Source organism: Strongylocentrotus purpuratus, unplaced genomic scaffold (assembly GCF_000002235.5).
Source record: "Strongylocentrotus purpuratus isolate Spur 01 unplaced genomic scaffold, Spur_5.0 spur5_scaffold_12, whole genome shotgun sequence".
NCBI classification, from domain to species: Eukaryota; Metazoa; Echinodermata; class Echinoidea; order Camarodonta; family Strongylocentrotidae; genus Strongylocentrotus; species Strongylocentrotus purpuratus.
The window spans coordinates 8,012,658-8,040,348 of NW_022145597.1; the positions used below are offsets into that span (position 1 = coordinate 8,012,658).

The 27,691-nt window shown below is 38.3% G+C and overlaps 1 protein-coding gene across 2 annotated transcripts; it reads right to left on the bottom strand.

Moving 5' to 3' along the window:
* Positions 1-209: 209 nt before the first annotated feature.
* On the bottom strand, positions 210-26,405 carry LOC105447141 (integrator complex subunit 6-A-like). Of its 2 annotated transcripts, XM_030981745.1 has the most exons (16): positions 26,121-26,405; positions 25,839-25,916; positions 24,547-24,696; positions 24,108-24,197; positions 23,231-23,423; positions 22,421-22,552; positions 20,878-20,952; positions 15,365-15,552; positions 9,550-9,702; positions 8,846-9,076; positions 7,968-8,161; positions 7,189-7,454; positions 6,224-6,372; positions 5,241-5,478; positions 3,726-4,187; positions 210-1,752 (listed from the first exon to the last, which is right to left on the bottom strand). In XM_030981745.1, exons 1-16 carry the CDS (start codon positions 26,229-26,231, stop codon positions 1,550-1,552), a joined length of 2,913 nt encoding a protein of 970 aa, XP_030837605.1. In that variant the 5' UTR covers positions 26,232-26,405; the 3' UTR covers positions 210-1,549. The 2 variants fall into 2 exon arrangements, with proteins under 2 accessions (XP_030837605.1, XP_030837606.1); XM_030981746.1 differs by lacking the exon at positions 20,878-20,952 and having other exon boundaries at positions 1,207-1,752.
* Positions 26,406-27,691: the final 1,286 nt, after the last annotated feature.

Genomic DNA, 27,691 nt, shown 5'->3' on the forward strand with positions numbered 1-27,691 from the left:
AGATTTACCTCGATATTGTCTGGACGTTGCCCCGATTGACGTGTCTTAACTGGAAGAGGGTAAATGTCGTCCGGACAATGTCCGGACGTCACCGCGACTTTATTTTCCAATTAAGACGGGGTTATATACTCGCTGCAAATTCAAACGCCTCACATCACAATCATTAGAGAAAGGAATACACACAATGATGTAAGGAAGACAGACAAGGGTTGAAAAATTGCAACATAGCATATTGTTTATTTTTTTAATATAAATTCATCTAAAACATCTTTTTATTTGTCCATACATACAATTCAATACTCTGTGTGTAACAATTCCAATTGAACATTGAAACCACATGAATCACATTCAGATATCGGACACAAAGCAATGTGGGGAACATATATCTACCAAGAAAGGGACTTGATATCACCCTGCCCCGCCCCGCCCCGCCCTGCCCCTCCCTTTTAAAAACCTCCTGAATTTCTGGCAAGTTGTTTCTTAACCCGTTGACTACTGCCATTTCTCATTCCCATAGACTTAACACACGCCAACCAGTACCGTCGACGATGGGTTAATATAATCAAAACCAACCCCCATCACCCCTCCCTGATCGGGTTACAATTTAATGCTTCTTAACCTCGTACACAAATAAATTCAAATTCTTAAATAGAGGGATTGAAGAACTCGAGACACTTGCCTCAGACTTGTTCGAAACATGACAAGTTGAATTTTGAATACGGTACATGCGTGAACAGATCTATCGCCAAACACGTCCACCGGGGCTTCACAGTTGTCGATAGCGATGGGAGAAAGGCACATCTTCGAAAAAAGGCTAAGACGGAAAGAGTCAAATAACTTAAGTCAATAAAGCACCAGGACCTAACTCGATCACGGTTGACTTCTATATTAAATGCATTAGCGGTCCATTGTGTGTTAAATACACATGCACCAAAACTTTGGTTATTGACAGCAGAATGCAACAGTTGGAGTCATAAATAATCCATTTCTTATAGACACTATTTTTTTGTTGGGGGTGGGGGGGGGGCAGTATAATATACCATATCTTTTATTTTTTAGAGGAAATTGGAGAATAGAGAGTAGCAAGAAATTTCAAAAGGCCTCCTGCATAAAAATGAACATTCAAATTCAACTCCAAAAAATCAATCGCAAATATGGACTTGTGTTTGGTTGAAAATGGAGTCCTTCTTTCATTTATGGAGTTGCGTTTGAAACATACCACTGTAATCAGCTTTTGGCAATGAGAATTCAGCCTCGATACAATGGTTTCCTAACTGCTTAAATGGAAGAAAGTCTTAAAAGGAACTTTGCAAAGATTCTTATGAATTCTATTTGGTAACAACAACAAAAAATGTTAAAGAAAAAAAAAAGGCAACAAAACTTGAATAACAAAGAAATAAATCAAGGGAGAAAAAAACATTTTCATAACGACAACGACAAAAAAATCAATAAATTACATCAGTAGGCAGGACAGGGATTGACAATATCAGAATTGGAAAGCACTGTCCATACAGTTCACACGGATATTGAGCGTCCGATCGATCCAATGCTATCTGACGTGATTTGATCCTGTGTTTCCTAATGTCTGCTTCTTCTCAAATGTGACCATGGAACTGCGGAACGTCTCCAGCATACCGATGAGGGCCTTGCGTCGGAAGCGTTTGGCCTCGTTGATGATGCTCTCGATGAAGAGGTATTTGGTGTCGACGTCGCCCTGGACTTGGTTGAGGATCTCGAAGAGACGTCTGAAGTCTGGATGGATTTTGTGGGAGAGGGAAAGTAGAGATATTAAATTCAATCAATTCATTTTTCAATTCCGGTAATGCACGTGGGGAGAGAGAGAGGGGGGAGAGGGGGAAAGAGGGAGGGAGAGGGTGAGAGAGAGAGAGAGAGAGACAGAGAGAGAGAGAGAGAGAGACAGACAGAGAGAGAGAGAGAGACAGACAGAGAGAGAGAGACAGACAGACAGAGAGAGAGAGAGAGAGAGAGAGAGAGACCCCAATTCACAAAGGAGATTTGTCGACAAAGCTAGGTTTATGTGCGTCATATGACGCGTTTCGATGCGTTTCAGACCAAGGTTCAGACAAACCTTAGTCTGAAACAAGTCAAAACGCGTCGTATGACGAACATAAACCTTGGTTTGTCTACAAACCTCCTTTGTGAATTTGGGCCATAGAGACTGGGGGAGAGGTACAAAGCTGTCACAATGAAAACAGAAATAGCATAAGATGGCTGAAGAAGAAAGGATGCATCTTACTCAGAAAACAAAAAGGGGTAAAGAGAAATTATTGGTGAAATTGATTCGAGAATGCACTGGACACTCCACTCATTAGTAAGCCTGACAATAACACAGTTGACTGCATTTTAAAATTACACATGCATGTCATTGCATTTTCATTCAAAAATGTAATACAGACCAATGGCAACTTTCAACACACCGGTTTACTAACATGCTCAAATTAATCATTACTTTTCTTCCCAGAACCCCTGTAAGTGATAACCAATAATTTGTATTCAATTCATCATACACATGCTACTGCTATGTCAGGGAAGTATCCAACATACATAAGTTTATCAAGAGCAACCTATGCATGAAATAAGTCAACTGGTCTATTGCCACTTAAAGATAAAGTTGAGCTCTTGTCATGCGATTACATTGTGAAAGTAACGGTGTGGAAGCGATCAGAAAATTTGATCATGTAGCTAATAAGTATTGGTGTGCACTGCAATATTCTGGAGTAATCAAAATAATAAGAAATTTGGCCCAGTCTTGTAAAGTAACAATCACTGTACAAAGAAAGATGTACATGGGACTACACAAACATGTTGCATAAAAATTGGGCCTCATTTTTAAGCTGTTGCTTGTCATATTTAGAATATGAAGGCGTTTGAAGAGCCATGCTTTTCAGGGAACATTTTTTCTTTGATGTTCTTCCACACTTGCATAATAACAATGATAATGCTCACAAATTAATTTCTATCTCTCCATATAACTCAATATTCTCTTTAAGCTTTCATAGTACAGTGTCTATATCCATCTTTCTGATCGTGCTAATTCCTAGATACAGTCAAACCTGCTTTAGCAAACACCTGTTTAGAAAGACAAACAGCAACAAAGACCACATTCTTTCTTTCTTACAGCCTTTTCACACACAGCTAAATTTCTATAAACATGATTAGTATAAACGTGTTTCGAACGTGTTTAAACTAATCACGAGCCTTTCACACACAGAAATTTCGTTGCGATCGTCAATAGTTTCATGATTAACTACTGCTCGTAAAATGCGCAGTAGTGCCATTGCGCATTGAAGGTCATGTCATATCAATCAAAGCGCACGCTCCATCCAGTTTAAACACGTTTAAACACGAATTTCCTTTCACACACAAAATGTCAAGCTCTCTAGATACAAACTTCGTATCTGCAGCCTGCTTTTAGGGGCGTATGGATCGCGACTTCGTATCTATCCCAACATCGTATAAACGATGTTCACACTGGGAAATTTTGTCTATAAACATGTTTAAAACTGTTGAGTGATTCTAATCATCTCTAGATACGATGAATTTTAGCTGTGTGTGAAAAGGCTGCAATTGAAACATGTAATAACGTAACCTGCACATAAAGACCACCTGTCTATGAAGACCACTTCTCCATTGAGTGCTCTTTATATACAGGTTTCACTGTACTGCAATGGAATATTCGCTGAATAGGCCTGTACGCCACTTACTTTTGCCTGGTTTCCGGACCTCCCTTATAACCATCGCTCTCAACCTGGAATTCACCGCATTCACATCAATATCTGAGTTCATAGAGTCTGTTCTCTGATACGCGTTCCTCACATTGTTCGTCGATGCGGCAGTGCTCGACTGCTCCGACGTTGGAAGCACATTGTTATTATTCATCTTACGATGTTTGTTCGTCGTATTGTTCGACTTCTTCGAGTCCACGTGATTTGTCGTCGTCGAACCTGATGACGAAACTGGAAGGGGTGATGATGATGATGATGATGGGGGCATCGCCTCATCCTCTGAGGATGCATTGCTGCTCGTTTCCATGGCAACCTCATCGTTGATGCCGTCCATGATGATGACAAGCTCGTCCGAGGAGCCTCCTGATTCGTCGCTTGATGAGACGGATAGGTCGGGTGGTTTGCCGTCCGGTGAAGGTAGCCTCTCTGGGGTCGATGAACCTAAGAGTAAGACACACAAAAACAGTAAGTTTGTAAGTGCGATGCTAAAGAGAGGATTGGTATGTTGGTTGGTTGGTTTGTTAACTTACTTGGTTGCTAAGAAAGCATGTATGTGCTTGTAAGTGAGCAGCCAGGGGACGAACGACTTTAAGTCCTCTCCGAGGGACTTGGTAATGATGATCAATACCTTACCAAAGGACAATAGCGCATCGACTTGGTAAGAAACTGGGAGGTCCCTGGTTACGAGACGACTGCTCTACCACCGAGCCATTGCGCCTCCTCTTAGGATCCCTTAGTTATAAAAATTGATTTACCAGATACTAAACCTTACGTTTCTTAACCCCTACTTCCTCCCAGTTTCCTGATAATAATTCCACCACCCTCTAAAAGAAATACAACAGTTAAAACAGATAGCTATCACAAGCATGTGATAATCATCTTGTAAAACATTGCCCAAACGAATCTCTTTAAAAGCACCTCTAGTAGATCGCAGACAAGCATTCTACACTTGAGATCAATGCGGCTTGATATTCTCTTTTTACTTTAATTTTGACCGTAAGTAAGCAACCAAAGTCAAGATTTAAAGTGCACACTGGAGGGCCTCCGAAAATTATCACATGATAATAACTGCTTTACACAGCCCTACTTTTAATCATTTGGAAGATTTTTGCAGTGATTCCATAGTTTCCACAAATAAAACTGACATGCAAACGCTAGGAAGAGGAGTTGGCATGGAGACATTGTGAGTTTAAAATCTGTACTTGTAATTCAAAATCAACAGGATGATTTGACTTGAAAATATAGAACACGATTAATGATCTCGATGACCATTTCACTGAGGTGGGGAATTTGAGATTGTAGATAGCTATATGAGTCAGAGAAAAAAAATATTATAACAATTTGGGGGGCTACTTTTCAAGCTTGCTTGCATGAAAATAACACTCTTTAGTCTGTTTTGCAGTGAACTCTATGCAAATTTTGGGGGGCTCTTTTATGACTTTCAGGGGCTTCTTATGAGCCCCTATGTATTTTTTCACTGAGAGTGATTTTTACCAGAGTTCTTGTTCTCCAGATTACCACCATTAGGGGTGGCATTCTGGGCCCTTCGTTGGACCAGCTGAAGCAGTGGTAGCTTGAGTAGGGCGCCCTGGGCCCCGGGGGACGTTGGTCTGCGGCTGGGAGGCGACGCCCCTCTAAGCTTCTTGATGGAGAGATTGCTGTCAGAGGCCCGCCTTTTCTGAGGTATGCCTGCCATGTGGTCGTTGATGTCTGCCTCATCGACCATCATTTTCTGGAGACGGAATGAGAATTGGAATACGATGTGTTACAGAGTGTCAGAGTTTGATGATATAGGATTAAATGTCTAATACTGCTTTTATGCTTCTAAGAGTCAGAAGGATGTTAACACCGTGTTCAAGTATGAATGGCATAGTGGCACTCAGAAGATCATATACAGTTAAATGTTTTGTAATTTTTAAGTATTTTAAAAATTGATTTGTACTGATGTATGTTTCTTAAAGCTTGCATCTAAAAGTATTAAACAAGGGCCCTTATTCAACCAGTCCACCTTTCATTCTTGATTTACAAAGAACAAACAAAAACATCAAATTTATAAATATGAATAAGTATGAATAATTTAGTTGAAAACAGGAGCATCAGGCACTTCAAGTAAAAGGCATCCAAAAAGAGAGAACAAATGAGAGTAAATAAGTGCATATTTACTATTCAGAGGAAGAGGAAGAGGAAGAGGAAGAGGAAGAGGAAGAGAAAGAGAGAGAGAGAGAGAGAGAGAGAGAGAGAGAGAGAGAGAGAGAGAGAGAGTAAATGACATAGAGACAGATTGTAATGAGAGAAAGTAGAAAGTCACAGACAGACTTACTTGAAGAAATAGATATAGATAGGTAGAGAGAGAGAGAGAGAGAGACACACACACACACACACAGAAAGAGAGAGAGCTCTAGAGAGAGAGAGAGAGAGTAAAACAGATAGAAAATCTGACGAACAGCAAAAGAAAAGTTACAGAGAAAACCTTGTACCTTGTCTTTTTCAGTTGCCAATTTGAAGGGGTTGCCAAACGTATGTAACCTGGCTGGAGCAGGATCTGCTTCCCGTAGAGGGCTTGGTATACGCTTCAAGTACTCCTGATAGTTACCCATCTCCGCTATGGGAATGTTGTGGAATTTATCTGCAAAGGAAGGAAAGAAACACAGGAGAAGTTGAAATACATGGAACAGGGATAGTGTTGGAAATGCCACTGCACTGTTTTGTGTGTACTGCGCTGGTCGAGTTTTGCCGCAGCACTAATGTATTTCGACAAGATATTAATCTACATTTGTCATACCCCACCGAGGCTAGGTAAATGGGTACCCCGTAGGAAGAAATTCCTTGAATCCTTGAGCGCCTTTCATGGTAGCTCAGCAAAGCTGGGGTATAATAATATGATTGCAGGGCCCTCAGGGAGATCAGTATTAAAGCCTGTCTGCACTATTTTGGCCAGGAGGGATAAGACCTCCCTGCATGGTCACTGACAGGTGTTTATCTATTCAAATCAGCTCACACTTAACATAAGCAAAAGGGGATCATGGGGGACCACTGGTCACCAATTAGGCATTGTTTGCTATATAGAGTGCACAAGTTGCTACAAGTAGTGCAGTTCTGCTTCAATACACCAGTTTACGGTTAGGGGCGCCATTTTAATTTACGAGTAAACAAACCAAATGACCTTTAGAGGTCAGTGGTTTGTGCGTAATTAAGATTGTGCCCATGCAAATTATGATAACATCACTGCCTGGCGCTGCGTTGTGCGCTCACATCATAATTTGCATGGGCGCAATCTTAATTTTATGCATAAATACTACTCACCTCTAGGTCATTGGATTTGTTTACTCGTCAATTAAAATGGCGCCCATGTCTGCTCATGCGCACTGATGTAACCGTAAACTGGTGTATACTGATGAGGCTACCTTGGGTAAACAAGACATGTTATTATCATCATTATTACCTTCGTTCATGAACCTGACCGATCGGTTGGACGTGATCTGGAGGAAGTTGGCTCTCATCCTCACCACCTGGTCCAGGATCTCCTTCCGAGGAATGTCAAAGGGGTTGCGGTACGTCTGGGGTCGGATATCACGGTCGCTGACCCGTAGCATGTAACCAGGGAACTCGTTGACGTTGTTGTCCGCTCGGACCGTGATGGTCTCGCCAGTTATACTCTGGAGAAGCTGCTGGAAGTCTCGTCTTGCTGCAAGGGACCGCAACGGAGACCTGAGGGCAGGTTTAGTAAAAGGATACAAATGTTGATATTTCCGTTGGTTGGTTTGTGGTTTTATTTCAAATAGCATGCTAAGATATCAAGCTCGTTGCTCTTGGAGATGTAGTCATATGAGCTGCAATGGAAGTTCTTTATCAATGAGCTTTTCAATTCAAATATTGCTTACATAAAATGAATCTCAAATGAAATTTGTAATACAACTGATTTATACAATCTTAATTGTCGACAAGTAATCAAAGAATTTTAGGAAACGAAACATACAAGTCCATGTGCCTATGCAGTGCATACAATAAACAACTAAATAATTCATACCTCTTGTAAATTCAATGTTTTTTGTGTTATTTGTTACTCAAGAATCAAGGTGGACTGGCTTAATTAGGGCCTTTGTCATATTCTCAAGAAACAAAAATGGGTACAAATCAATATTTTACATACTTCAAAAGTTATAAAAGTTGGTAAGGGTACAAATAATTTAGTTGGTAATGGTATATCTTTGCAGAACATACCTTGACTGTACTTTGATGCCTAGCTCCTGAGCCCTGGGTCTGCTGGCGACGAGGCTGGAGAGCTTCTCCCCTTCCACCTTGCTGTGTTGCTTCAGCTTCTTGAGGTAGGTCACCACGCTGTAGCTCAGGCAGTTCTCGAGGCCGTCGGGTATCAGGTTGGGTGCACCCATTCGTCTTAGAGCTACCTTGAGTGGCTGTGGGACACGAGACAAACAGGTTATTTCAAGCATGGGTAAAGATTATGGAAGTAACTTAAGTCGCTCACGCCAATAAATCATAGTCAATAACAGGTGCAGTGGTCGAGTGTTTAAGTCCCTGGACTGTCGATCACAAGGTGCCCGCGGCACTAATATCCTTTGGCAAGACATTGATCTACATTTGCCACACTCAACCCAGGTGATGTAAATGGGTACCAAGTTTGGAAGCGCTTAGTGATTGTAATAAGCGCTATATAAATACCGAGTATTATCATTATTATTATGAGATATCACTAAATATGATTTCTGTGGAGGTCTCATCTTTATTCCTTGGAAAGAATTTTGAAAATGAAAATATGGCAAAAACATCCACTCAAGTTTTTCTTTCAAAAAGCATAAATCCATAGTTTTACCTTCTCTGATCTCCTCTCCCCCCCCCCCCATAAATACTGCAATTCGATTATGATTTTTTTTTTTTTAAATTCATCTTTTTTGATCCCCTCCCCCCTCCCCTATAAATACTGTAATTTGACTATGACTATTTCTTTTTGTCAATTGATCATTGAACTTTTAACCAGTGAAAACCTAATTTCAAAATAGGTAATATGCTTGATTTCAATTTCAATTTTAGTTGGTGAATTTCGTCACTCCAAAAAGTAAGAAAAAACTATCAAAGCTCACCCCTGCGTAGTATCTGGGGACTTCCTCCAAGTAAGCATCGAACGCCTGCTTCCACTTCTGCGAGGGCTTGAGCTTGTGGACCTTGCACAGGTCATCAAGGAGGGGGATGAGGGTCGGGTAGTTGTAAGGCATGACGATGAGGTTAACGCAGGAGAGGTTGGAGGAGGCCTTGAGGAAGCCAAAGGGGTAGCCCATCGGGTCGCCATTCTTGCTGCTGTTGGGTACAAATACCTGAACATGGGATGAACAAATAATGATAATAATAAAGAATAACAACAACAACATGAACAACATTCATAAAATGTAATGTGCTCAAGGCACAGTCGGGTACAAATACCTGAACATAGGACAACAACAAAATAATGATAATAATAATAACAGCAACAACATGAACAACACTTGCAATATGTAATGTGCTCCAAGCACTGTAAAGAGAGAAGAAAGAAAATGAAAACATACAATGGACAAAATAATAACGTATATTAAACTGGTGCTCTGAGAGAGAGAGAGAGAGAGAGACAGGGGAGATAGAGGAAGCAGAGCTGAAAACTAACAAATTCAAAGTCCAGACCCTCCCCCCCCCCCCTCCCCCTACTTTTAAAGCTTTAATATAGGGCTCATAAATAGATACTGTAAAAGCTTCATCCAGTTTTCCCTCCGAAAAAGGTTGGTAAGGGGTCTTGGAAAAGGGTTAAGTATCTTACCTGCCAGCACGAGTTAGGGTTGCGTCTCTCCAGGATGTACTGGGTCAGAGGGGATGGCTCTAGCTCATACTTGTCGAACGGGAGCTGGTCCAGGATCATCGGTTCGCTGTTTGTACAGGTGAACTTCACGACTGGGTGGGAAACACGCTGAGGCTGCAAATATTGACAGAATAAAAGTATAAACTTCATCTGGAATGCTACTCATTTACATGCACAATTTCTGTTTGATAAAAAAAAATTCACCACAAACAAAACATTCTAGAACACAAATGTCATGTGGATATATACAGGTAATTTGGCATAATTGAATAATAGCAAGAAAAATAGTAAGACTTTATTGGGTATTTTACACAACACATCATTATGAACCCCTGCCCCCTCCCCCCCCCCCCCCCCCAAACCAAAATATTGATAATTCTTTGGGTAACTCTGGAATGAGACAACTTTTCTATAACAAATAATATATTTTTAGGGCTTGGATTTATCAATCGTGATTGAGGACTACTGGTATGATTAGCTGGCATATGGCGAGCGTCATTTAACATTTCTAGTCTTGCCTTTTCTCTCACAGAATGTAAAAAAGACACTGTTAACTAAATCATTCATACCCCTTCTAAATTTGATGTTTTCTGTGTTTGTCGCAACTCAAGAATGAAAGGTGGACCGTTTGGATGAGGGCCTTTGTTAAATACTCTTAGATGTAGGCTTTAAAGCCACACAGTCCTACTTGAAGCTACTTGCTCCCTCTATATAGAAAAGAATGCCTAATTGGTGACCATTGGTCCCCCATGATCCACTTTTCTTATGTTAATTTAGAGCTGATGAGCTAACAACCTGTCAGTGACCTTGCATGGTGGTCTAATCCGGTAGTACAGATAAGCTTTAATATGTCACATTCTCAAGAAGAATAAATTTGGACAAATCAATATTTCATATACTTTAAAAATTACATAACATGGAAAGGGTATGAATAATTCAGTTGTCAACTTTATTTGGTCAAATGTTGTCGAGGGTTAGTGTTCTCTTTAGGGCAATATGCGAAATACTACCTGGGGGTGTTTCACAAAGACCCTAAGTTGAACTAAGTTGAACTTAGAAATACTGCCAATGCAATTGAGTTTTGTCACCACGATTGATTGGCCTCATTTTTTCTGTATTAAAATCCAACCCGTGCATGATTCTCACAACATTTTTAATTGTAATACAATACTTAGTCCATTGTTTTCCTTGTTTAATTACAATATCTGAAAAGAACCATGCTTCTAATTCTTGATAATTCTTATCACATGTAACGCAAGCTGTTTACCAATCTTTTCTTGTCATATAACTTCATTTAAAGACCTTTTTTTTCTCCAACGCATCATCTGCTTATTTTATATTTTAAGGATTATTTATCGTTATTTGATTTTTTTTCTCATTCGCAATTATTATTGTCATAGGGCCTTATGGCTGATCGTTTGCTTTTCCTATATCATGATATGCCCCTGCATGTATCGATTGCCTTTTAATGTTCGTAATGCCGACAGAGTTTCATTTTATGTTTTTGTTCTTACATATGAACTTCATGTGTCTGTTCTCCTCTCCTTGTTTCAAGTGGTTATTCCATCTCTTCTAATCGTGTTTATTCTTTCAGCGACAGCAATCTTCTTTGTTCTGTACAGTTTATGCATATGTCTTGTTCATTTCTTCTTTCTCCTCGCTGCCTTTGGATGCTCTATTTTTCTCTTCCTTTCCCCATCTCTCCTTGACAGCGCCAAAATTTATCATGTATTTTATTTCCTCATATCGTCAATTATTCATATTCGGATACTGATTCTGAATTCATGATGGCAGGTTCACCTGATAAGCAGCAATTCCCTTTCCATACGGTGAATGATGACAATTTTTTTTATTTACACAGACCTATTCGACTTGAGGATGAAGCTAACACCCCTGCTAATTCATTTGATAATTCTGTTATGGACAATTTCAACTCTTCACTTGAAGAACTAGAATTCGACTTTGATTTTGATGATCCTGCTCATCGTAACGTTTCCAAATATGTAACTGTTAATCAGTTTCGTAATGTAGTGAAAGAATTTCGTAATGATACGTTCTCCTTGCTTCATTTGAATATTAGAAGTTTAAATAGGCACTTCGATGATCTACTTTCGCTTCTTGATAAGCCCTCTCAAAACCCATTATCCCTAATTGGTCCTACTGAAACCTGGTTAACTTGTGATTCCAATCACCCATACTCTATTGATAACTACGATTTTATTCATAAAAATAGGCAAGAAAGACTGGGTGGCGGCGTTGCTTTATATATCCTTAAAAAACTGAATTATACCATTCTAGATAATCTCTCAACATGCAATAATATTATAGAATCCCTTTTTATTGAAATCATGATTCCCGGTAATAAGAACATAATGGTCGGCGTGATATATCGACCCCCGAGTTCGAATGCACACAAATTTTTATTGTATTTATCTGACACATTACAAAATGCCAGTTTCAACAATAAAGATTGTTTTTTGATGGGCGACTTTAATATAGACCTGTTAAAGCACTTACATAGCAATGTTTCTCAAGAATTTCTCGAAACAATTTTGTCTGCTTCTTTCTTACCCCTTATTTCCAAGCAAACTCGTGTTGCAAATACATCTGCTACTTTAATTGATAATATTTTTTCTATTGTTACTCCACATTTTGATTCTTACATTATTCTTTCGGACATATCTGACCATTACCCCATTGTGACTCACTACACGGTTTCACAGCCATTTAACAACAATGGTCCTTACCCAAGTAGACGTAAAATAACTGTAGAGAATTAGCTCGCCTTGGCGCTAATCTCGAAAATACTGATTGGTATAGTGTTTATTCCGAAAATGAAATTAATTGTTCTTATGAAATGTTCTCTAGTATATTAAACAACCAATTAGATACTAACATGCCGAAGCAAAAAGTCAAACATGGTTATAAGAAAACGCCCAAACTCCCTTGGATTTCTAAGTCTATATTGCGATCAATAAATCGAAAGAATAACCTTTATTATAAATATAAAATAAAAGGCACTGAGCAATCAAGGAGAAAATATACATCCTATAAAAACAATTTGACTCGGATTATTCGATTAGAAAAGAGAAATTACTTTGTAAATCGTTTGAAACTTTTTAAAAATGATATGCAAAACACTTGGAAGGTAATCAAACAAGCAATGAACCAAGTTAAAAATAAATCTGAGGTAAATAAGATCAAATTTGATGATGAGATTGTTGAAGACCCAAAAGATATAGTTAATATTTTTAATACTTATTTCTCTTTAATAGGTGATAATCTCGCTAAAAACATTCCGCCTTCAAACACAAAGTTTTTAGGCCCTCACAATCCAAATTCTATTTTCTTTGTTCCAACTAATAGGCAAGAAATTATGAAAATTGTTTCTAGTCTGAAAGATAAGAAAAGTTCAGGGTATGATGGAATCAATAATGTCATACTAAAATCCATTATTCCCTTTGTTGCAGATCCATTGGTTCACATCTTTAATATATCACTTTTACATGGTAAATTTCCTAATTCTATGAAAATAGCCAAAATTATTCCGTTATTTAAAAAGGGTGATAAATTGGATGTGGGTAACTACTGCCCGATTTCATTATTATCTTCATTTTCTAAAGTTTTGGAAAGAATAATCTATATCCGGATGATGTCCTTTTTGAAAAAATATGATGTCTTTTCAAACTTCCAATTTGGTTTCAGAGAAAAGCACATCACCGTTCATGCTTTAATGTCTTTTGTCGAGAAGGTTGCCCACGCAATTGATACATCGTCACACACTGTAGGTATATTCCTGGACTTCTCCAAGGCCTTCGACACGATCAATCACAAAATTTTACTTTAAAAACTATCTCACTATGGTGTAAGTGGAAAGACCTTGGAGTGGTTCAGGAGTTCCCTCTCTAACATCTCTGCATCTGAATTATGCAATATTAGTTGTGCTGTCCCACAAGGTAGTCTGCTAGGCCCGCTACACTTTATTCTTTATATAAATGACTCTTGTAAATCGTCTAACTCCCTGTCGTTTATTTTATTTGCAGATGATACTAATTTATTTTTTTCACACAAAAATCCAAACGTCCTGGTTGATAAAATCAATGCCGAGTTATTAAATATATTGCAATGGATACAAGCAAATAAATTGTCACTTAATCTCCAGAAAACAAACTACATGCTATTTAGTAACTCTTTGGATTCATTACCCTCTGACATTATTTTTGACAATACCCCTTTGAAACATGTCCCTCTTACCAAATTCTTGGGTATAACAGTCGATGATAAACTTTCTTGGAAACCACACATTGATACTATTTGTAAAATCATTTCGCGCAATATTGGTGTTATTAATAGACTAAAATTGTACTTACCACAATCATCATTATTTATGCTGTATTCTTAATTGATCTTGCCATATTTGAATTACGGTCTTCTAGTTTGGGGCAATACACATCATACATTGTTGGAAAGAGTTCTATTGCTGCAAAAGAGAGTTATTCGTATTATCTGTAATGCCCCCATACGCTCCCATACGGATCCTCTGTTTTTTGAAAATAACATCTTAAAAATTAAGGATTTGTACTTATTTCAGCTCGGTCAATTTATGTTTAATTACAATAATGGTATACTGCCCTCTGTGTTTAATGATACGTTTCTTAAAAACCATGCTGTTCATAGATATCCCACTCGACAATACGATGAGTTTCACTTACCGCTTTTGAGAACATGTTCTGCACAGAACACGTTCATTTTTGAAGGCCCTAAATTTTGGAATACTTTGCATAACGATTTGAAAACTTCCCCTTCACTAATTGCTTTTAAAAAAAAGTTAAAATTTTCCTTATTACAATCTTATAGTATTTAGAAATTTATTGTGATAGAACATCCCCTTCCCAATTTTGTTTTCTTTCCCTCTTTTCTTCAGCCCTTTTCAAAACAAAAAATCCACTTGCCATCATGTTCTTGCTCTTTTTGTTTCAGCTATCTCAAGGATTTTGTGCGCTCCCTATTTCGTGCTCGATCTCTACAACTTTCCTTTCCTCTTCCTCTCCATGCAGCCCGCATTTTTTTCCCCCCTTTTTTTTCCTTTTTTTCTTCTTCTTTTTTCTGTTCTTCGTCATGTAATTTGTTACGTCTTCTTGTTTACAGTCATTACGTGTTTTAATAAATGTTCTCTGTTGGCCACTATTCTTTCATTGATTATGTATTCCATATTTTTTTCACTCATTATTATCTGAGGGGTCCACAATTTACAAGCTTTGCTTTTCAGTGGACCTCTCCATTTCTTCAAAATATAAATGCAGTTAAATTTTAAAATTCATTTTGTGTCTTCCTAAAATGTATAAATTATTATTAAGATTTGTTTATTACCAATGTAACTATGTTTTGTATACATTTTACATTGTATTCGTTATTATGTATTGTAGTTTGTTGGAACTGAAAAAATAAAAATGAAATGAATGAAATGAACTTATCTCTAAGTTGGACTTAACAATTATGGAAAGCTGCTAGTAATTTTAAAAATATTTTGTAAAAGATATTTTAAAAGGCATCAAATGTTAACTCAAATCATTCATATTTTCTATCATCATGGGAGATTTCATGTTCTCGATGTGGAATTTTAAAAAGTCTAAAATACTTGAATTTTTGCTTTTGAATATATTTCATTATAAGGCTACACATGGCTCTCCATAATTTTAAGTCCAACTTAGAGTTAAGTTCTACTTAGAACCTATGTGAAACACCCCCCTGGATAGCACCCTGTCTTGATACATACCATTGATGGGGCCTGGGGGTCGGGCCAGAATGTCTCTGGGATGGGCCAATGTCCCATGGGCACCCCGCTCTTAGGGTTGGGCCTCACATGGATCATTCTACGGCAGCTGTACCAGGAGGTGTCCGTTGGGGTAGGGGAAGGGGCCCCGTTCCGGCCATTAGGGGGCACCACCAAGTTAACCTGGGCATCTACAGAAAGGTAAAGAGTACATTAATTAAAGAAAAAGATTGAACAGTCAAACCTGCTTTAGTGACCAGCTGTCTTTAAAGACAACCCGTCTACAAAGGCCACATTTGTTGTTTCCCTTGAAAATGGTTTCTCATTGAATCATGTACCGGTACTAAAGGAACCTGTCTACAAAGGCCACTTTTTGTGTTTCCCCTTGGGCAGTCGCTATAGACAGGTTTGACTGTACTTTGAATTTTATAATGGTTATGATTTGACGTAGCATATTTGGTTACTTGCCTTTTTGTTGTTGGTAAAGAATTGACAAGTTACCGGTACATGTATATTTGGTATATTGACATGGTTTTTACCTTCTTTGTAATGATTCAAGTTTATTTTAGTATATTGCTTTGGCAGTTTAATGTGACTCTTTCTGGTGGAACAATGAATATGTAGCATTATTGTCTGACTGATGGGAATGATATTTGGATATATAGAGTTGACAATATTCAGGCAGGACTTTGGAAAATCATGTCATAATATCTCATACCCATCGAGAAACGCCTCCAACCCACTCATGGAATGGAAAGGACACTTAAAATTACATTTCATGTATTATCCCTTTCCCTTTAAAAATACTACTTGCTTCTTACCCATTTATGTATGTATTCTTTTAATTGAATATGCATTACATTTCACTGGTTTGTGATTTCTGTGATGGAATGATATGATTATTTTTTTGAAGATTATGAAGTATATAGGGCATGCCGTGTGTTTGAATAAAGAGAAAAGTGAATGTATGAAGACAATATGAAATATGTACAGGATTAACAGACAAAGCTTTTGAAAGACGAGTTGCAACACACTGATGGATGAAGGGTTATCTCGTTCCCAGAAATAAAAGTCGAGAGACATAGAGAGTGAGAGACAGAGAGAGAGAGGAAGAGAGGAGAGACATAGACAGAGAGAGAGACAGACAGAGACAGAGAGTGGGAGAAGAAGAGAGAGAAACAGACAGAGACAGAAAGTTAGAGAGGAAGAGAGAAATGGAGAAAAAGAGAGAGAAAGAGAGAGAGAGAGAGAGACAGAGGGAGGCTCTTCTTCTTCTTGATTTGATTGGCAATTACCGGTAGTCAGTAGTCACAATTGACCATTATTGCCACACACTATTTTATGAATTATTCATATATACATATGTACAATTACATGTCATAAATTACTATTTTTAGGATTTTTTTTCCACCCTTTTTTGTTGTTGCTTATTTTGTCTCAGTAGTTTAGGAGAAAATTATATAAATAAATAAATTTGGGACAAGACGGCCTAGTATATATCACCTCTGTGTGCCCACACTTGTGTACTTCACACTAACCCTACCCTTTTCAAAATGTCATCTTACCAGTCTTTGAGGTACATTTCTCAGACTTTCGGTTTTTAACTTTATAGTCTTGAGAAAAGCTGCATGGCTTTATAGTAATACCTGGTGGGTGGGAGGGATTATGACAGTGGCAAATGGAAGAGTATAAACAAAAATACAAGGATGGGTAGACACAACACAACACAGAATGAGAGATACGTGGAATGTGAGGGGTAGGGAGACAGCTGGAGGGAAAGGAGCGAAAGAAATAGAGACAAAGTCACACTGAAACCTGTATATAAAGACCACTCAAGGGAGACTAGAGAAGTGGTCTCTATAGGCATGTGGTCTTTGTATACAGGGTTCTGTAATACACGTATCAATTGCAAAGTCTTTTCAAGAGAAATATAAAAAAGTGGTCTTTACAGACAGGTGGTCTTTCTATAAAGGTGGTTGCTGAAGAAGGTTTCACTGTAAAAGAAAGACATTAAGATTTGTCTGAAAAAAGGGTGAAGATGAGACAGAGATTTTGAGATGAAGACGGAGAGAGAGAGAGAGATGGAAAATGAAGATAGTAAGATAAATGACAGAGACACAGGCAGAAACAGAAGACACGCAGAAGATAAAGAAGGCAGGAAAAAAAGACAAGATGAAAAACATTGAAATGTGGTACTAATTTTAAGGATGTATAAAAAAAAAAAGACGGGAAGGTGAGAATGGGATTGGGAGAGACAAGAAGAGAGAGAGAGAGTGGAGGGGGAGAGGGAGAGAGAGACTAGAGAAGGACAATAAAGAAATATTGTGGGAAAAGAGCCTCAATTTGTGGCTAAACCACAAAATGCCTCGGGGAAAGATGAGGGAATCCCCCTTTATCATACAAAATGTTTGAATGCTTCATCACTCAGGAGAATGCTAATGTAATCAGATACCAGCAGATATAATACCAAATCTAATCTCCTCTTCAATGTTCAATCAGACTGGATAAGGTTAACCTGTTCCCTACCAATGGCAAGATAACTTTGCCAAGATATACAGGTAGAAGAGGTACTATGTACCGACTAAAGCAGGGGTTTTCAACCTTTTCTTAGTCAGGGAACCCTTTTAAAACATAGAAACTTTGGTGTCAACCCAATACTAAATTCATAAAAGAGGATTCGTTTGCATCACTTTGGCACTCGTTTAAGTGCCATGTACATCTGTATCAACATTTTTTTTATATGATAAAAAAAAAAAAACTGTCATAAAAACACACTAGATGAAATATAGAATATGTGCGAGCTCCTCGCTGCCGAATACAGTTCAGCAGATAGAGAGAGAGAGAGAGAGAGATAACTTGAATTTCTAATGTGGTAAGAAATTTACCGCTATCCCCATACTACATATTACACATGCTAAATCTCCAAATAAATGAGCACGAGTGAGAATAATTCCACCCCAGAACGATGCTATCCGTCATCCTATTTTGACGTTGGTATTAACTACATTAAATCCTCCTCATCAAGACTCATGAATATTTCATGAATATTCATGCGTTACAGTAAGTCATCAAATGTATAATGCATAGTGACATAAATACAACTTTAAACAAAACTGACCATAGGCTTTTCTGAAAGATCTCTACATGGGATTACACAAACACGTTGTAGAAAAGGCTTGGTCAAAACCAGCATGCTCAAGGGATGATTAGTTCTACTCTTCCAGAAAAATCCTTCTCATCTTGCATTTCTAGTACTCTGATATTTGTGTACAATCGAAGAAAAAAAAACTCATGCTTGTCAGTACTCGTGAATCCCTTTAATTAGTTCGCAATCGTGAATACCGTTTAAATTTGTTGGTATCTATATTTGTCACTTTAATCCCCACCTCTTCCCACCAACCCCCCCCCCCCCACACCCTTTTTGTTCTTTATTAGTGTGTGTGTGTGTGTGTGTGTGTGTGTGGGCAGAATGCAATGAACCATAAATAGACTGGCAGCTTTAGTAGAGTTACCCCACTCTCTTTTGAGTTCATGCCAATTTTTTCTCTCTTCTACACCTGAAAAAGACGCACATTATCTTCAGCATGGAAAATGGAGTGGTGGAATTTCTCTGTCCTGCTTATTCATTGTCTTAAAATTAAGGTATAACAGCGATATCGAAAATGACATATGATTGTGTTGTTGTTTCTTTTTTTGTGTACCATATGCAATACATGTATAAGCTTCCAATATGTCAACTTTTTCCAGGTATAGGGTGACCATAGAATATAATACGGTATAATGCTACAGGAAAAAATATCATGTAGTGGTACATATGAATTTGATAGTTTTGTGCTTTGATCTGTTACAATGTACTGCATTTGGACAGCAACAACTTTTTTATTTTTTTTTTAAAGAAAGCTTCCTTTGCTACTTGTTCAACTTTTAGAAGTACAAAATAGCTTTTGTACTTTCAAGGTTCATCAAGGAATATGGGTTACAACATGGCTTCGCTAGAGTACACTACTAAACAACAAACTGTCAAAATAAAATTCTTCTAGTATGGAGTTTAAAAGATAATGGTTTTGTGAGACTACTTTTGAAACATAATGGCTAACCACAAATTTTGACCTTTTTTTATTGGCTTGTTGCAAAAGGTTTACCAAGTTGTTGGCAAATTTTGTCCAACATCCATTCAAATGGTTAAGCGATACCGTATGGATGCAGTAATATTTGACATGCAGGTCTAATCTAAGGGATTCATGCTAGGCTGTATGAGAGTTCGCAAGAATTTCTTTTCATATATGGTGTCTGCAAAGAGCAAACATTACAGTAACCTCAAATACTTACCACCATCTTTTTTTAATACCACAAGACATGTAGCCGTTTTGGATCTGTGATCCTACTTAGCACACACAGTAACATATATTTCAAAATAATCAACAATATTTTATGACTGCTCGAAAAATTAAATAAATACATTAGAAAATGCATCTGTTATTAGCAATCAGCAAATTGCCCATTGAAGAAAAGAAAAAAAAGAGAAGAAAGTTTTAGAGCAGCTACCATCAAGCTTACATGTACATCCCAGTTCAGTCAATAGAGAAAAGACAGCTCAAAGTCTCATATATTCAAGAAAATTTCAACAAAATGATATATACAAAAGTAATAATAGGATAAGCATATAGCCGCAGTCACAATGGAAAGATTTTTATCTAGCAAGCCATAGCAATCTGGTACACTGTCCCGTCTCATCTCCATTTCATAAGAAATTAAACCAGAACCACCAAGATCTGGGCACTGTTTCATGAAACCGTCATAAGCACAAGTTCACAGACATCTAGTTGAAACGTTGGTTAAACTTGATACACGCGTTGCAATGGGTTGTTGGCAACTTGTACTTATGACGGTTTTGTGAAACGTTGCCCTGGAATTGTTGAGAATGTTGTTTTAAACGTTCTGAATTATTCTGCTTCTTTGGAAATCTTTCTTGATAATCTGATACACCTTATGTGTCATATCTTGGCAATTTTGAAATGCAAAACAAATAATGTGTCTGTGAATCAACATGAAGTATAGGGCCTGTATTATTCAATTCAATTCAATACTTATATTTTGCCATTTTCTTTTACAGCACTTCCAACAACAACAACAAAATTGGCTCAAGTCTGCTACTGAGTGGTCTTAAAATTAGCTAAAATAATTAGCCAAAAGCTTCAAATGAATAAAGGGGAGTTGCCTCAGTTTTTTCATCTAGGCCCCCAAACTGAGTTGAATACTTGTATTTCTAACATTACCGGCCCTGATACCTATGTTTCTTATCATTTCAGCTTTGAGACAAGACGGTTATATGACAGATGAATATTTTATTTCATTGTGGCTTGCTTTAAATAAAAATTCCAGTGTGTAACTGGGCAGCGGGGGAGCAGAGGTGGATCTAAGAAGAAAAAAAAAAAAACGGGAGAGAAAAAAAAGAAAGCACTTTGTTGACACGGCACTCGGAAGACTTGACCTAGTTTCCTAGGCTACCATCTTACCCAGCGGTGGCTGTGGCGTGCCCTCCCGGTCCCCCACCTCTGGTGGCTGCGGGGACTGGCGTCCACCAGCTTTCACTGTAAGACACAAAGCAGGGTACCGTCATTCTTGGGTGCACAGGGAAACATGAGCAGGTTTCACGGAACCATCATAAGTACAAGTCCGCCGAAATCCCATTGAAATATGTGTAAACTTGAATACAAGCGTTTCAATGGGTTGTCAGCGAACTTGTACTTGTGACGGTTTCATGAAATGCTGTCCGGGATTCGGGGGCTCGTTAAACCCCAGTCACATCGACTCCAAAATGACCGAGAAGACAATTCTCTGCTGCTTGGGGGAAATGTAATTTAGGTTTGGTCCTTTGTCAATCAGGGTATTGTTTCACGAAACCTTCACAAGCACAAGTTCAACGACATCCCATTGAAACGTGTGTTAAATTTCATACACGCATTTCAATGGCTTGTCTGCAAACTTGTACTTATGAGGGTGTCATGAAAACGATGCCCAGGGTTCCATTTCATAAATATAATTATCAATAACAAGTTAAAATGCTACTGACATTTTTTTATTTGATTGGTAGTGAGCAAATTTGTTTAATACAGTAATGTGAAACTTGTTACTGATTTAAAAGGAAAAAAATTATGAAACAGGGCCCCTGGGCCCAATTTCACAAAACTTTTCATCAGTGACAAATGACAGTATTTTTCTTATAAGCTAGTGAAATCCTTGCTTCTGATTGGTTATCAGCAGATTTGTCACTGATTTTTGTCATTTGTCATTGAAAAAAGGCTTTGTGAAACAGGGCACCTGGTATTGGTCTTTGTTGATGCGACTGGGGTATTGAAACAAGGGCCCCTTTTAGAGGTTGTTAGAAAAACCTGGGATTCAACCCATTGGAAGTTTGTTAATTCTAATCAAACCAAAAGGTTGAGAGGTCAGGCGATAGAAATAATATCCCCACAAGCCTGTAAGGATGGAATTCAATTTTCTTCTCCCCATTTTATTCCTCAAGGTTTGAGCAATATATCAAGTTTACAGTCAGAGTCAAAATGCGACAAAGATATGATGGGAAGAGGAAAAGATTTAAGGAATATCTTCCATATTTGCTGAAAATCTTCAATCTTAAAATTATCCTCAGATTGTCAATCAGATAATAAAAGTGTTCATGCAATGAACAACTATTTAAATGGCTTGATAGGACACCAATAATGAACATCTGGGGGTGTTTCACAAAGATACTAAGTTGAACTTTATCTCTTAGTTGGACTTAACAATTATGGAAAGCCATTAGCATCTAAGAAAAAATCTTTCATATTTTCTATTATCAAGGAGATTTCATGTTCTTGATGTGGAATTTATAAAAAGTCTAAATTACTTGAACTTTCGCTTTTAAATATATTTCATTTTAAGACTACAAATGGCTCTTCATAATTGTTAAGTCCAACTTAGAGTTAAGTTTGACTTTGGATCTTTGTGAAACACCCCCCCCCCCCCCCCCCTGGTGTCCTACAACGGAGGCCTACTTGGAGGAAGGACGTTACTTACTCTCTCCATTGGGTATGACCGGATCTGGTCCAAACTTCTCAAAGTGGACCACCACGCCACTCTGGACCTTCTGGACGAGGGACTCGAGGCACTGGTTCAGGGTCTTCATAGAGTTCACCATGTAAGAACGACCTGATAAGAGAGAGAGAGAGAGAGAGAGAGAGAGAGAGAGAGAGAGAGAGAAAGAGAGAGAAAGAGAGAGAGAGAGAAAGAGAGTGAAAGAATTGCAACCATGAAAGTGGTACTTGTATTTGAAACCTTGATCATGATAACCTTCACAAGGCAAAGACAACACATAGTCATTTGGATACGCTATCTTGGTAACGACCTTGTCCTTGGCCTGATAGACCCAAGTTTAGACTGAGCAGATGTGAATAACTAGTGAATATGCTGTTTAAAGGGATTGAGTATCTTTGCCTCAGATTCTAAACAAAAATCCTGGATTTAGCTCGTGCTGCAATCATAATTATAAACCTTTAGGTCAGTCAGGAATCCCATGACTTTTACAAGCTGATCGCCTGTCTGATTATCAAGATATTTATGAAGGAAATCTAAATCAAATTTTGTGTTTTCCTAGCTGTTTTTATAACACTACAGTCTATTGGGGAAAATGAGTATGGTAAAACCGGTCACTCAAAGATTTTTACTCTTTTGAGGCACTTCATGATCGTTTTGAAGCACAATATTTTTAGGGCTTCAATATCACAGATACTGATAACACGTAGGGCCATGCATCTCAGATTTGTAAAACTGGAAACATTGTTAAACGATGCCTTTATTGACTCATGGGATGTTAATGGCTCTTCTTACCTCCAGTTACATCACACATACTGCTGATGGGCGAGTCATCTGTATTCACCAGGCTGCTTGTAGGTCCCATACGCTCCTTCTCTCCTGCAACCCCCGGTAGACGCAACACCAGGGCAAAGAGCCGCTGATCCCATCTGAAGGGCTCCCTCGTCAGTTCACTCCCGGGTAGGACATGGCTCATCGGCAGCGACAACTGCACGTTCAGGGGAAAGGAACCATAGACCTGATTATTAACGTATTCAATTTTTTCTTCTTTCTTTTCTTTTTCCTGGGGACCTAGTGACAAGGTATTTCATTAACCCATTTTTAATGGATGAACTACAATACTTGGAGTCCAGACTACATACATTATTTGTTGCTATGTCAGGCAAGCCTAATGCAAGCTTCCAGGTAGTCGAGAACAACTTTTCTTTAAACAGTATGCATACAATTTGAATATGTTAGAAAGCCGGTCTATTGACCAATCATGTATGCTGAGCAAAAAATAAATACACATAATATCCTCAGGTCCAGACGAGGGTTCATTCTCGAAAATCAAAGAGAGAATAACTGCTCAAGTTGCCCTACAAAATTCTCGTCAGGTACTGGCCAAGTGGGGTGAATTGATTATTGAGCTTTTGATCAAGTGTACAGCTCTTTCCATAATTCATGAAGCACTCAAAGTAACCACACCAGTAGACTGCATACTGTACACAATTCGGGGAAGGGGCATAGGATGGGGAAAGGAAGAGTATGTTTACATCAAAAATGTGATACACACATCTAACTTTTTCTTGCGGTCAATTGTAAACTATAATATTTTTTTAGAGAAATTAATTTATATTAAGACCACACAACTACTTTATTTGCATTAAAATTTCAATTCAGAAAGGTTTACCTCTTCTTGAACACCACCGTTGCTCGAAAGTTTATGTCCGTCAGTGATCGCTATGACAATGGCTGGTTCCAGATAGAAAGGGTTCCGTCCCTAAAAAAGATATAATCAAATATTAAAATACAATATGTCATGGAAATCTCTAACTTCTCTTTTTCTACAAAACTTGGGCTTGTGAACTCTATAACTTGTTAAGCAGTAGCCTGCTCATATGAAGATACAAATGGCTAGTAATAATTTCTGATAATTAAACAATCTAATAACAGTTTAAGTAATGATAAAAATTTCAAATGTATAATTATATAAAAAATATATCAAATATTGTTTTGAAAGATCAAAATACATGTACTTTTTACTAAAATGAGAAAAATATTTTTTTTCTTTCAGAAATACGACACTTGGCCACCAGGCAAAGTTTAAAATCAACTACTCCTAAACTTACCTGCCCATAGTTGTCAATGCCAGAGTAGAGACGATTGACATTCAAGAGGTCAAAGGTCATCTTGAGGGCATGACCCAAGGTCGTTAGACCCGTGGCCTGCAGGTTCTTGAGCTCACTCATGAAGACAGCTGGATTCTCCTTCCAACCAGCCTAAAGCAGGAAATTAAATGTTGGGTTTGAATAAAAATTATAAATGATAAATCAGAAAATTAGGTTTTAATAGAATTATTCGTGGAAATTACACTTTGTAGTTAATCTTGAATATTTTTGGTAAAAACTCTACTAGTAATAGTAGACCCTATTCATGTACCAACTACCAAGTGCATGAGCAGATGTGATCCAATATTTGCTCCAACTTCTATTTCATCAAAGGTATAAGGTCAGGATTAGGGTTGCTGCAACTGGGTTTCAAGTTACTGTAGATTTAGGGATAGGGTCAAGGGTTACATATAATGTAGGATTGTAGGGTTCTATAGGGTTGAAGTTAAACATTTGGTAAGTGTAAGAAATTGATGCAATGTCGCATGAGTAGGTGGCGTTTAAAATAAGTAGAAGGGGGAGGGCCTGTTCTGTTTTGTTTTTAAAGATAATTATTTGAGGTAAATAGAGATTTCCAAGGGGGGGGGGGGGGGGAGCTGCAGCCGCCTGGTTCCGCACCGCCTGATAAATTAATGTTCTATATAATAGTGATTTTTGTTATATGTAATTGAGAAAATAGGCGCATTCCTGGCACTAGCTTGTTCTTTTATAATATCATCAGATGATTGCCAATTAAAAATAAGTTGAAGCTAGAGGTAGAAATTACAAGTTTGGAAGAAACTAATTGCTAGAATAATAATTTTCATCAAAATGATTGACTCATTCATACTAAATATTTTGATAATTAATATCAGATATTATACATGCATATTTATACAGCCCACTTTCCAATAAAAATAAATCAAATTTATTCGAAATTTTGTTGTACAAGTAGAAAAATGGAGTGTAGTTTAGTTGAATGAAATCAACAAGTGTTTGCATGCGCCATGCCAGCTGCTAACTTCAGCTAATGAATATTCATGTGACCTATCGAGGATCGATTTTAGTTGCCACAATTCAGTCTGAAACAAGATGGATGACTGCAAGTAGGAAGTATATCTGGCTCTATGTTTGACGAAATATCTTGCGAATCTAGCACTCATCACGACTTATTATTGAAATATTTTCGTGGAGAAAGTGTCATGGAATCAAGATTTGGCCTATTAATGACTAAAATATATGACATATGAGAGAAATCAAGGATCTCTGCAGACCTTGATTGTTGCCGGTGACTCGTCGCACGTCACCAACATGTAGCGATCAGTGCGGCTGGCTTGGTCTCGAAGGCGAAGCTACAAAGCAAAACAAAAGAAATCTCATAAAATGAACGTCATCAGCAATAAGCGTAACTTTACAACATTTAAAATTAACATGACTATATCATCCAACAACAACACAAAATCATGTGCAAAACTGGTTTTCATTACAAGCAAAATTATTCTGAACTTTGTAGAAAATTTAATCGATCTCCCAACATGCATTGCTGCTTCCAATACCTTCATGAACGTCTCCACGGCTCCTTTCGCTATATCCAAGAGTGATGTGCCCAAATGTGTCCGCTGATTCATCGAAGCACTGGTATCTATTAGAAAAACTAGCACCGGCATCTTGTTTAGAATTGTTTTATCTATCTCTCATGCCAAAACTGAGTCAAAATATGGCCTTCAAGGCCCAAATCAAGAGTTCCAAGCCCCTTCCTCTTTTTCAGGCAGCCTCGCGAGAGCTGCCGAATTTCAGCAGCAGCGAAATCATCGCGCAAAAAAAAAATGCACTGGAAAATCGCAGCCACATATCTAAGTCACGTGACAACATAGCCTTCATTCGCTGGTTGGCCAACAACAAGCGCTCTAGTTTGCATATGATTACCATAATAAAAGATGTTGCTAAAAATATCCCGGTACATTTACTATACTACGGTGTTGATGAGCGAGAGAAGATGTTGACTTTATCATGCAAGGTTTTTGCAGAAAAAATAGGACATGCATGGCCTAGCTGTGTTTTAAAAGTATTTTTCTTCCTCTCTTCTCGGCAATGTACATAGTTTAGGAGATGATGCACATTGACATTTTAACCGGGGTAAGGGGGAGGGCGTCCTCCACTTTGAGGTTCCCCCTCTCCTATCCCCGTAGAATGCTGGATCGCGGAGAAGGAGAAGGAGGGGGGGGGGGGGGGGGGGAGGAGGAGAAAATAAGTACAATAGGTGAAAAAGAGACACACAAACAAAAAACAGAGAGGGGAGAAATGATACGTGAAAGGAGATAAGATTGGTTCTAGTTGGTATTCATGTTGGTGCATAGCGTATTCGGACAACCCTGGAGGTACGTGGGGGGGGGGGGGGAATCATTTGGTAATTGGGGATTATTGTCCTAGCTACGGGGTATTTGTCTATAGGGGAGGTATATTATCTAGGGGGTAATTTTCCTAGAATCGATTTATAGTGATCCCCAAACTCCCCATGATGCTACCATTGCTATACTATAGGGTGTGGACCGATATCGCTTTTGTCTTAGACATGTATGTATATGGGAGGATTTTTTTTTGTTGGGCGGGGGGAAGGGGGGGGGGTCCATGACCCCCATCAGACATGTTTAACCCCGAAGTGTACCAAATAATGTCAATATATGTTCCATTTTAAAGATGGGAAAAATTGAAAACGAGTTCGACCACGGATGGGCCTTCTGCTTGCCTTTTAAATTCTCCCAAATCCTTTAGAATGTAAAACGTAACCCCCGCCCCCCCCCCCCTGGAGTGCAAATTGCCCCTTCCTCATGAAGGGGGCCGTGGTACCCCTTTCCTAAATTTTAGACCGGCTCCCGACATCATACCACCATAGGATAGGGTAGGAACAATAACAATTTTACAGCAGAATTCCGTAGGTCCTCTCGTGCTTTTAAAAAGGTGAAACTGATCAAAAAAAGTGTGGGAATGAACCAAAGATTTATTTCAAAAAGTCATGACAGTTTAAACGATAGGCCTTGGCCTATGCAGGAGACCAATTATAACAACTCTGTCATCAGGCTATGATAGCATAGACTCCTTGTTTACAATCGTGGTGTATGCTTTTATT

Coding starts and splice junctions, on each gene's coding strand:
- LOC105447141 (XM_030981745.1), bottom strand. CDS start 26,231: ATGCCGGTGCTAGTTTTTCTAATAGATACCAGTGCTTCGATGAATCAG. Junction 7,455..7,967: donor GGCATCAAAGTACAGTCAAG/GTATGTTCTGCA, acceptor ACCTGCCCTCAG/GTCTCCGTTGCGGTCCCTTG. Junction 1,753..3,725: donor GGTCCGGAAACCAGGCAAAA/GTAAGTGGCGTA, acceptor AAATCCATCCAG/ACTTCAGACGTCTCTTCGAG.